The 11,932-nt window shown below is 39.9% G+C and overlaps 1 protein-coding gene across 4 annotated transcripts in view; it reads right to left on the bottom strand.

Moving 5' to 3' along the window:
- Positions 1-385: 385 nt before the first annotated feature.
- Positions 386-11,932, bottom strand: part of NGF (nerve growth factor) — a 99,617-nt gene continuing 88,070 nt past the window's right edge. For all 4 annotated transcript variants that reach the window (XM_056560752.1, XM_056560751.1, XM_056560754.1 and 1 more), the window contains one exon: positions 386-1,218. In XM_056560752.1, the coding sequence (XP_056416727.1) occupies positions 508-1,218 (711 nt within the window). In that variant the 3' untranslated portion in view covers positions 386-507. The remainder of the gene's footprint in view (positions 1,219-11,932) is intronic.

Here is an 11,932-nt window from a genome sequence, read left to right as displayed (position 1 = left end):
AGACACGTTTAGGCTTTCACCTTTATCAATTGCTTTAGCAATTGATAAATGCAAAAGCCAAAACGCATCTTGTGTCCCTGTATACTCTTTATGCATCAATAAAGCATTGAAAAGCACCAGAGCCTGTGCCGGGACATTTCTTCTACTTTATTCTACACAATCCTCATGCACGGCGGATTGCTTGAGTGCCGCCCAACCACCATTGTTGTATTTTCTTTCTAGAAATACACTGTGCATGACTTCATGGACATTCAGAATCTGTGGAAGCACAGAAAAAGCTTGACTGAATACTTCTATCTGTCCTTATTAGAGGGAAAACCTCAAGATTTTAATCACCAAAATAGTATGGTGCAAGTAACAAAAAGAGAAAACATTTTGAAAAGTTTTTAATAAATATTCTCTTTTTACAGTAAAAATTTTAAATATATCATGCAGTCCATATAATTTAAAATAATTTACAGGCTGAGGTAGGGGTGGGGAGAAGATGGAGCAGCAAGAAGTGTCTACTTATGATCGTCCCTTCCTGCTGAGCACACAGACACAAGCTGTATCTATCCGTATGAACCTCCACGCTGCTTGCTTCCCTTCCATCGTCAAAGCTTTGACAAATGTATGCGTGGTGGTGCAATAGGAGTTCCAATGCTTTGAATCAATCCCACGGCATCCACCTGAAACTGGCTTTGGATCTCTACACTTGGTCTCAAAAAAGTACTGTTTAAAAACGTTATTATTTATATTGACTTCCCCCAACACAGTTACTTCCTTGCCCTTGATGTCAGTGGCTGTGTTTTTTTCTCCAACCCACATACTGACACTATCACATACAGAATATTCCCCCCGATGAAGCACTGGATGCACCGTTCTTTTAGCTCTGATAGTTTTATTGAGGGATTCCTCATCATCTAAATATTCCAAGTTCCGTAGGTCCTCTGACAATGGAGGAGGTTGAGTGCTAAACAAAACCCTTGGAGAGCGAAATTTCCTCTTCCTGAAAAGTTTAGGGTCAACTGTAATATTGTGAAGAGATGCGTGTTCATTTGTCTCTATTCTGCCATGATTTCGGTGAAGAGACTTAGTTCGATGTGAGTGATGATGCTGAATACGATGCTTTGTTGATGAGCCGGCTGTGGCATGGTCCTTGGTCTTCGGTGCAGCCTGTATGCCGATCAGAAATGCTATAATCAGAGTGTAGTACAACATGGACATTACTCTTTCCGCCTAAGAAAAAAAAAAGGAAAAAGTGTAAAGAAAAACAGGCAAAAAAATTAAAATATAATAGCAACTGTTTTTACAACTTTATTTACTTATTTATTTACTATTAATATTATTAACTAAAATAAATAAATACATTACATAAAAAAATGCTGACGATTCTCTGTAAATAACAAACCTGAGGACCTGTAACATATTTAAACCACAGAACACATAACAGCCCAAATAACCTTTTCTTAAAACTTCATTTGTCTTTTTATAATAGGAAAACAACTTATATTAAAGCATTTAACATGCACAAATGTTAAATTGATGGTTATCTAAAACAATTAAAAAGGTAAGTTATGAGGTAATTGTAGTTACCATATTCTGAGCTCAAACGGAAGAGCCTAAACCTCCCCTGTAGACAACCAGATGTTTTTCCTCATTCAGGACACTGGTGTCGGACTCTGCCGTGGCAGTGCTTTATAATAAGAGCAGACAATCTACCAAAAGGTGGGCCCTGTTACATTCCTTAAATGCCAAAACTACATGCACAGCAGGACCCTGTGGAGTTACAACAAACATCAGCAGCTCATAGTAAACTTGTTGTTCACTTAGGATATTGACATGGGATGCTATATAATATACCTTTAAAATCACAAGACCTATTAAAGTATAGGTTAAATGCACTAGCACTCTGCTCATGCTTCAGTAGTTTCTGCCCAGATGAGAAAAAAAAGTTTATTGAAGATTTCTACTATTGAAGTAAATAACTGAAATGGGGAAGACAAGTACTGCCCCTAATTGCAGCAGCTCTAGGCACTGGCCCATGGGTGCCTTCTTAAAATACACCCCTACTGGCAAATCATATCTCTCTCCTATCAATTATAAAAAATAAATAAAAAAAATTATATATATATATATATCCTAGGTTGTATTATATGCTTTCTCCAATCAAATTCACTTCCAAAAGAATCCAAAATTCCTAGTGGTTGCATCCTTGCAAAGTGCCACATAAAATACACTGAACAGCCAGAGGTTAATTAAAGGAGTACTCTGCTGTAAACATCCTATCCCCTATCCTAAGGATAGGGGATAAGATGCCACGCCCCCTCCACTCACGTCTCGTGTGTCAGCAGTTCCTGCAAGAGGAAGGCATTGATGCTATGGACTGGCCCGCCCGTTCCCCAGACCTGAATCCGATTGATCACATCTGGGACATCATGTCTCGCTCCATCCACCAACCCCACGTTGCACCACAGACTGTCCAGGAGTTGGACCTCATCAGGAGCATGCCCAGGCATTGTAGGGAGGTCATACGGGCACGTGGAGGCCACACACACTAGTGAGCCTTATTTTGACTTGTTTTAAGGACATTACATCAAAGTTGGATCAGCCTGTAGTCTGGTTATTCAATTTGATTTTGAGTGTGACTCCATATCCAGACCTCCATGGGTTGATAAATTAGATTTCCATTGATAATTTTTGTGTGATTTTGTTGTCAGCACATTCAACTATGTAAAGACGAAAATATTTCATATGATTAGTTTATTCATTCAGATCTAGGATGTGTTATCTTATTGTTCCCTTTATTTTTTTGAGCAGTGTATCAGAAAGACTAACCTCTAGTGGCTTTAGAGACATAAAATGTATTTCCTTGGATATAAAAACAACACGATGATAAAAAGGTAAGAATTCCTAGTATACCTGTAAGGAAACAATTGCCATATTTTGTTTTAGAGAGTTACATCATCTCACTGCCAATAGAGTATTGACGGCAAAGCATTTCCTACAGATACAGTGGAGGTTTGTCATATATATTATATATATATATACACACACACACACACGCATGTTCTATAGACATCTATAAACAGTTACCATCTGGTAACCTGCCTTTCTACAAGTTTACTAATCTTAATTCCGAATAGTACACATGGATGAAGTTTATCTTGAGCAGTCAGTCACTTTAAGTTTTAATACTATTCAGCTGTCTTTTTTTACACTTAAGTAAAATTAATTATTATTATTATTAACAATAGTTTGAAGGAAAGTTGTTCTGTATGGTTTGGAAAGCAATAAGTAAAATCAGAATACACTGTAATTATGCTGTCAGTCCATGTTACTGACAGGAATTGTGATAAATGGAAAGTAAGCCTTCAATATCCTTCAGTCTGAGTCACTGGTGTTAGTGATACTAACAACATTACCTGAACAATATTTGTCATAAATCTACCATATAGGATATGGATAGGGAGAAGACAAAATGAAAACTTGTGAATCAATCTTAGGCTGACAAATAGACATTCCTTGTCTCCAACTCCGTAATCCTATAAATTTACTGCAATCCCACAATCCGCATGTAAAAGAATGATCCCAGTGTCTTTCAAAAGACCGATAGAGGTTTGTCTTGCCTAGAATTATTAGGTCTACTACCACCTACAAACATTACTTAATATCCTTATGGCCAATGTAATGTAGATCAGATGGCTTAATATGCGTGTTTACATTTTATCCCTGTTAAAGTTAACAAGTAACCTATTTGTCATGAGGAAGCGATTATAGAAGCCAGCAAATCAAAGCATAGCCAGTTTTATATAGCACATCAAACACTTTCTGCATTTTTTCCCCTTTTGGAAATACCTGGAAAATTTGAGTGTGTAATCTAGAACAGTTTTCTCAGCAGGAGTGATTCAAGCAAAGTGAAACTGTATACACGTGCACTACTACATGTACAGTTTTACTATCTATACATTATATATATATATATATATATATATACATATACACACACATTATTTATATATATATATATATATATATATATATATATATATATATATATATATACACACACACACATATATACAGGGCTGGCCTTAGGTGTTCAGGCGCCCTGTGTGAGCTAACCTTGTGCCCCCACTCCCCCCACCCCCCATTACCCCATAAACATACAAAAAGAGGAAAAAAATCTTTGTAACATTTTTTTTAATTTTTTTTATTACAGATAATTTAAGTGCAAGTGCAAACAAGTACAATAATAAATAACTGGATTGACTGGTAACAATCGTGTATATCAATGTATACATAAGTTACACATAAGTGTCCTGAAGGACCTGGCGGTGGGGAAAGTAGAAAAGCTTCTCGTCTATACGAAACACAAATATTACGCCCGAGCTAACAAACCACACACTCTTTTGGCAGCGCAACTCAACTCTCTAGCCTCACACACACACCACTCCGCCAGCCATTAAGGACACAAACGGCCATATAGCCTATGACCCTGAATGTATGGCTGATATATTTAGAGAGTATTATTCTCAGTTATATCACCTCCCCTCTTTTTTACCCTCAAACAAAACCCAGAGGGACAATACAATTAAAGACTACTTGGGAAAATGTGGGTTACCAAAAATTACATCCAACGAGCTTAATGAATTAAACTCTCCAATTACTATGGAAGAATTAATTGATACCATTAAAGCCCTACCTAATGGTAAATCACCAGGTCCTGATGGACTATCCTACTTATATTACAAAACCTTCTCAGATATCTTGGCCCCCCATCTAATAACACTGTTTAATTCCTTTCTTCAGGGTACACCTATCCCCCCCCATGATGCTAGCATCTCCTATCACTGTGATCCGTAAACCTGGGAAAGACCCATCAGAATGCGCAAGTTATAGACCCATATTTTTACTAAATTCGGACCTCAAACTATTCACTAAAATTCTGGCGGACAGACTGAGCAATGTGGTACCTGGCCTTGTGTACAAAGACCAAGTTGGCTTTGTCATTCACCGTCAGGCGGGGGACAACACTAGGAGAGCCATTGACCTCATTGACATATTAAATAAGACAAAGTCTTCAGGCCTTTTTTTGAGCCTGGATGCAGAGAAAGCCTTTGACCGGCTTAGCTGGCCTTTCCTGCTGTCTACGCTTCAGAATTATGGTACAGATGGTCCCTTCCTTACTGCTGTCTCCCAATTATACACCACACCTTCTGCTCAGATCAAATTACCACATGCCACTTCTTCTAGATTCCAAATTTATAATGGCATACGTCAGGGGTGCCCCCTCTCCCCGCTCCTATTTGTTCTCAGTATAGAGCCATTAGCAGCCTCCATTCAGAATTGTCCTGATATAGAAGGTTTAATGGTTAAAAATAGGGAATTCAAAATCTCGCTATTTGCGGTTGATGTCCTTTTGACCATTTTTAACCCCTCAATATCCTTACCCAATCTCCATGCGGCATTAACTGATTATGGGCATTTGTCGGGTTACAAGATCAATACTTCAAAAACAGAAGCCCTCCCAATTAATCTCCCCCCAACTGATCTCAAATTTTAAACAGTCATTTCCCTATAAATGGCAGGATACGTCCTTGGGTTACCTAGGAGTCCGTCTTACACCCACATACTCTTCCCTATATAAGCAGAACTTCCCTCGTCTCTTCCAAAATATACAAACATTGTTAGACAAATGGGCCCCAATATCACTCTCCCTATTAGGAAGAATAGCAGCTGTAAAAATGTCTATTCTACCAAAATTCCTGTATCTTGTGGAAACTTTGCCTGTCCCCATTCCCAAAACTGCGATTAAAAAGTTCCAAACTATGTTGGTTAAATTCATATGGAGGGGTGGGAGACATAAGTTCTCAGCGGCGGTCCCATCTGCTTAAAAACAGTTTGGAGGCCTGGCCACGCCTGATATATATAAATATTATTTGGTGGTGCACCTCCAGAGAATCCCCTCATGGACTGAAGTTGAGAAGTTATGGATTTCTCCTATACACCCATCTATATCTATGATATGGTCATCCACCCCCTACACTGTCACAAGGAACCTTTTGGGGCCAATGAGATTAACTATTAAAATCTGGAATGAGGCCTCCTCCACATACCCTCTTAAATCACTAACCTCTCTACTCACACCAATGTTATTTAACCCTAGTATTCCAGATAGTGATGACATCAGGACTGTCTCTCCTTGGATCAGAGCCAAGATATTTTATTTAGCCGACTTGGTTGATCCCATTACTCGAAAGCTTCTGACCCCACAATCTATTAGTGACAAATTTCACATGACAAGAGAGTCCCTGTCTCACTTCCACATCATTCAGGAATATTTAGAGATTCACCCATCCCATCCCCCCTTCCCACCTCTAACACCCTTTGAATCTATCTGTAAACGAGACACCTCCACTAGAGGCTTGATCTCAAGAATTTATGATATCCTAATATCTCCAGAGGACACGTCCCAACTACAACACCCATATATGACCAAGTGGGAATCTTATTTAGGGAAATCTCTCACCTTTGCACAATGGCAGGTCATATGGTCACGGGCAGCTAAGTCCTCGACTTGTATCACACACAAAGAGAACCAGTACAAAATCTTACTACATTGGTATCACACACCTGATCTGCTGCACCGCCGCTTCCCGCAGCTTTCCCCCTCTTGTTGGAGGTGTAATAGAGATATTGGTTCTATACCACACATTTTTAGATTGCCCACTTCTAAGACACTTTTGGCTGGAGGTGCAGTCACTAGTTAGGAGGGTTATAGGGTCCCACATCCCACTGTCAGCGGAGACATATCTTCTGAACATCCCCCCCAGCGGAATCACTACCATTCAGTCTAAACTCTTCTTACATATACTCACTGCGGCCAAGTGTCTTGTGGCTCAGTGGTGGAGGAAAACTGATAGCCCCCCATTCCAGATGCTACTAGATAAAATCGCAGATATACGGAGAATGGAAAATATGTCCGCCATGGTGGAAAACAGACTGGATGCTTTTGATACTTTGTGGCGCCGGTGGGATGAATATGTGGAGTCCCCGAGAGTGGTCTGAGGCTGTGGACGGACCCTGAGGAGCTGGAGCCGAGCGGATACTTCTCTATTCTCTTTATCTTCCCTACTTATCTGTCCCTTTATCTTTATCTTCCATACTTGCCTGTCCTTTTCTCTATATAACTTTCTACCTCTTACAAACTTTTTACCTCCTGTTTTTTTTAATTTATTTATTTATTTTTTTTTTTTACATTATTTTGCATCTTCTTCATTGCATATTGCCTGGATTATTGACCATAAGCTGAGGTGTAATGGATCCGGAGTCAAGAGATATTATTAGTATCATTAGTATCATCTAATAGCACTTCATATTATCCTCGCTTCATTCTTTATTATCTGTTAGACAACGGCTTTTATCTAAGCTTCATGTCTCTGATGTGGGGTCTTCCCCGGATACTCACAGAACCGACCTGAAATAATCTGGACTTTACAACATCTTTACAGCCAGATCTATGTCATCATATTGTAACCTGGTCTTTTTAATATGAAATGACTCTGTTTATTATTCTATGTACTTTTATTTTCTTATTCTCAAATATCTGTTTTAAAGAAATATTCTTTAATAAAAAAAACTGTTATATAAAAAAAGTTACACAAGTTTATGTATTGTAGAAACAAGAGCTATGTTGTCAGAACACTATATCTAACTATTTTACAACACTAAGCATGCATAGTTTCTCCCACATTTCTTCAACCAATGTTTTTGTTTGGCATCCTCTAGACAATTTGAGGCACACAATATGCCACCTTCATTCCCATCACCAAAACCCTTGGTCACCCGTTCAATAAAACACTTGCCTCCCCTTAATCAGTCCCCTGCCCCCCTTCACCAGTCCCCTGTCCCCCCTTAATCAGTCCCATGTCCCCCTTCACCAGTCCCCTGGCCACCTTAATCAGATGCAAACCCTCTTAATCAGGCCCTCAAGCAGACCCCCTTAATCCCCCTTAAGCAGACTCAGAACCCCCCCCCCTTCACCAGTCCCATGTTCTTATTACTCACTCCCCTGTCACTTATAATCAGACCATCTCCCCCCCTTCACCCTTAATCAGACCCTACCCCCTTCACCAGTCCCCCTTAATCAGACTCAGACCCCCCCTCCCCCCCCCCTTCACCAGTCCACTTCTCTGTCAGACCCTCTCTCTCAGAACCTCTATCTTTATTTCATAATTAGACGGACGGACCCTGCCCCCCTTCACATATCCTATGCCCTGTTTAAAACATAAATTGTTATAGTTCACCACACCTTTATTGTCTTAGTAGTCTACTGTGAGTTGTAGTTCACCAACACCTATATTGTATCTCAGTAGTCTCCTGGGGGTTGTAGTTCACCAACACCTATATTGTATCTCAGTAGTCTCCTGGGGGTTGTAGTTCACCAACACCTATATTGTATCTCAGTGGTCTCCTGGGGGTTGTAGTTCACCAACACCTATATTGTATCTCAGTAGTATCCTGCGGGTTGTAGTTCACCAACACCTATATTGTATCTCAGTAGTATCCTGCGGGTTGTAGTTCATACACCAGTGTTTCCTAACCAGGGTGCCTACAGATGTTGCAAAACTACTACTAACAGCATTCCCTGGTTGGCAAACACTGGCATACACACACATAACAGGGACTACAACTCCCAGCATGTGTCATTCAGGAGTCCCCTCCTCACACATAGAAATCATCCCCAGTATGATATTTATTCCCCTGCAGTCTATACATCCCCAGCTCGTGTAATATGTCTCCTTCACACACAGAAATCATTCCCAGCTTTCATGCTGCAATGTCCTCCTCTTATCCCCAGCCTGTGCAGTACAGTATGTTCTCCTTCACACATAGCAGTCATTAGGGTGGTGAGGAGCTGTGCACGTACGTCTTTTCTCCCCTCCCCCTGCTCTGTGTTTTCCCCGTACAAACTTGCCACCTCCCCGTGGTAAGTTAGGTCCTGTGGAGACAGAGCAGGGGGGGGGGGGGGGGGGGGAGGGAGCTGTGTACATCCTCTCTCTCCCCCTGCTGTGTCTTCTTGTCTAATGCAGAGCTGCAACCTCCATCCTCCGGGAGGGGGAGATAAGGGGGCGTGGCTTAATTATCTCATGCAGACGTGCGACCTCTGGCTCTGTCCTCGCTCCTCCCCGCTCTAGCTTCAGCCTGTTACACTGTGAACTGTGTCGGCCGCCCGCAGCCCCTGTTGCTATGGCGCCCTGTTGTGCACTAGGATCCTGTGACCAATAAAAAAAATTCTAGCCCAAAAAAAGCGACTATAGGTCTCAATACCTCACATCCTAGACACATGGCTTCAGATCATTTTACTTTACCTACTACCTCTGCAGCAACCGGCTCTGAAGAAGGACCATGTGACCGAAACGTCACCTGTATATGATTGCTTGTTGTAAATAAATTGAATTGCTTTCACTAAAGTGGAGTGCCTCGTTGTCTACATTGATGTTGTAAGAAAAATTGGGATCCTACGAGAGCACCCACAATGATAATGGACTGTCGTGCTCATTACATCCAACAAATATGTCATTAATCCATAAAGTGTCTCTCAATGTCAAATGTTTTTTAATTGTTCCAGTTCTGGGTCTTCAGACCTTCTCCAATTACCAGAATGAGGCAGGAAAATTACTCAGTTAAAGGGGTACTCCAGTGAAAACTTTTTTTCTTTTAAATCAACTGGTGGCAGAACGTTAAACATATTTGTAAATTACTTCTATTAAAAAATCTTAATCCTTCCAGTACTTATTAGCTGCTGAATGCTACAGAGGAAATTCCTTTCTTTTTGGAACACTGATGACATCACGAACACAGTGCTCTCTGCTGACATCTCTGTCCATTTTAGCAACCATGCATAGCAGATGCATAGGAGATGTATGCGAAGGGCAGCATGGTGGCTCAGTGGTTAGCACTGCTGCCTTGCAGTGCTGGGGACTTGGGTTTGAATCCCACTAAGGACAACAATAAATAAAGCGTTATTATTATAATAACGTCAGCAGAGAGAACTGCGGTCATGATGTCATCAGAGAGCATTCCAAAAAGAAAAGAATTTCCTCTGTAGTATTCAGCAGCTAATAAGTACAGGAAGGATTAAGATTTTTTGATAGAAGTAATTTACAAATCTGTTTAACTTTCCGGAGCCAGTTGATTTAAAAGAAAAAAGGTTTTCACCGGAGTACCCCTTTAAGGGTTACCATAATATATGAGGAAAACATTCTAGGTGGAATAGGATCACCAGTCATTGAGAAGTTAAAAAAAGAAAGGAGTTGAGGGGAGAGAAGATTGGCATAAGTCTTGTAATCAGAATAAGGAGAGCCATCAGGCCCATGAGAATTTCCATTGGGCAGGGCTTTGACAGTCTCAGACAGCTTTTTCAGGGTGAGGAAAGCATTGAGAAGCTGAAGATTCTTGTTGAAGAAAGAGGGCAATTCATAGGCATTCAGGTAGTCCCTCAGGTGGAAAGAGATATACAGTGTCCACAAAATACAGATTTATGTGACTTCTACAGAAGAGAATTGTGAGTACAGAGTAGGGGACATGCCCACATGTGTCCACCCTGTCCTTTTTTTAGGTTAATTAAAGGTTTTAATTTCTGGTGAAACTAGTTCAATACCAGTTTGCATGTCTATATAATGGCTGCAGTCATTATATGTTTAACCAGCTGCCACCAGTTGATTTAAAAGAAAAAAGGTTTTCACTGGAGTACCCCTTTCAGCATCTTTCTCCCAGTTTAACCTGTGGCTACACAGCATGGGCTCCATAGACATGCATACATTGCTTTAATTAAAATCAATGGATCTGGTTGGGGTACATCGTGGTAAACCTCAATCTTTCCGACATATACCTTGAGCTTTGGGTAGTTTTTAATTTTTTTTGGTGCTAGGTTTTTCCACCTTGGACAGAAGGCTTTAGTTCATTGTTTCTTCTAATCTTTTCCCACGACCTTTTGGTCAACTCTTTGTTTACTAAGAAATATGTTCATCTTCCCAGCTTTTTGCAAACTTATTGCTAAAGGAAGGGAACCAGTCAGTGGTGGCCACCTATTTTAACCCTTTTACTCAATAGCCTGTTTTGACCTTAACGACCAAGGCAAATTTTCAAAATCTGACATGCGTTTGGAACGCTTTTATTTATGAAAGCAATTGAGATTGTTTTTTCGTGACACACTGTACTTTACATTAGTGGTAAATTTTGATATATTGAGCGGTTTTTGTAAAAAGAAAAAAAATTCGGTGAAAAAATTGAAAATTTGCATTTTTCAAGACTACATTTTCTGCTCATGACTAAAAATAGTCATATTGCACCAAATTAATGATTAATTCACATCTAGAATATGTCTACTTTATGTTCCCATCATTTGATAAACATTCTTTTACTTTTTTAAACGTTAGAAGGTTTATAAAGTTTTGCAGCAATTTTCCAGATTTTCACGAAAATTTCAAAATCTGATTTTTCAAGAACCAGTTCAGTTCTGAAGTGGAATTGAGGGGCCTCTATATTAGATACCCCATAAAATCACCCCATTTTATAAACTGCTCCCCTTAAAGAAGTCAGAATGACATTAAATACGTTTATTAACCCTTTAGGTGTTTCACAGAAATGAAAGCAAAGTGGAGGCTGAATTTTAAAATTTCATTTTTTTGCAGATTTTTCATTTTAATAAATTTTTTCTGTAACACAGTAGGCGTTGACAAAGATAAAACACAAGATTTATTCCCTGAATTCTGATGTATTTAGAAATATCCCATATGTGGCCTTTATGTGCTACATGTCTCTCACACAGGCGTCAGACATGAAGGCGTGCTGTGTGGATTTTGGGGCCTATTTTTGGGAGACCAGTTGCCGCTTTTATTGGTACCATTCTGGGGTACATGTGATACATGTGGCCGTATACATAAAA

The sequence above is a fragment of the Hyla sarda genome, chromosome 2 (assembly GCF_029499605.1).
Source record: "Hyla sarda isolate aHylSar1 chromosome 2, aHylSar1.hap1, whole genome shotgun sequence".
Classification (NCBI taxonomy): Eukaryota; Metazoa; Chordata; class Amphibia; order Anura; family Hylidae; genus Hyla; species Hyla sarda.
This window is presented reverse-complemented; position numbering and strand designations above follow the sequence as displayed.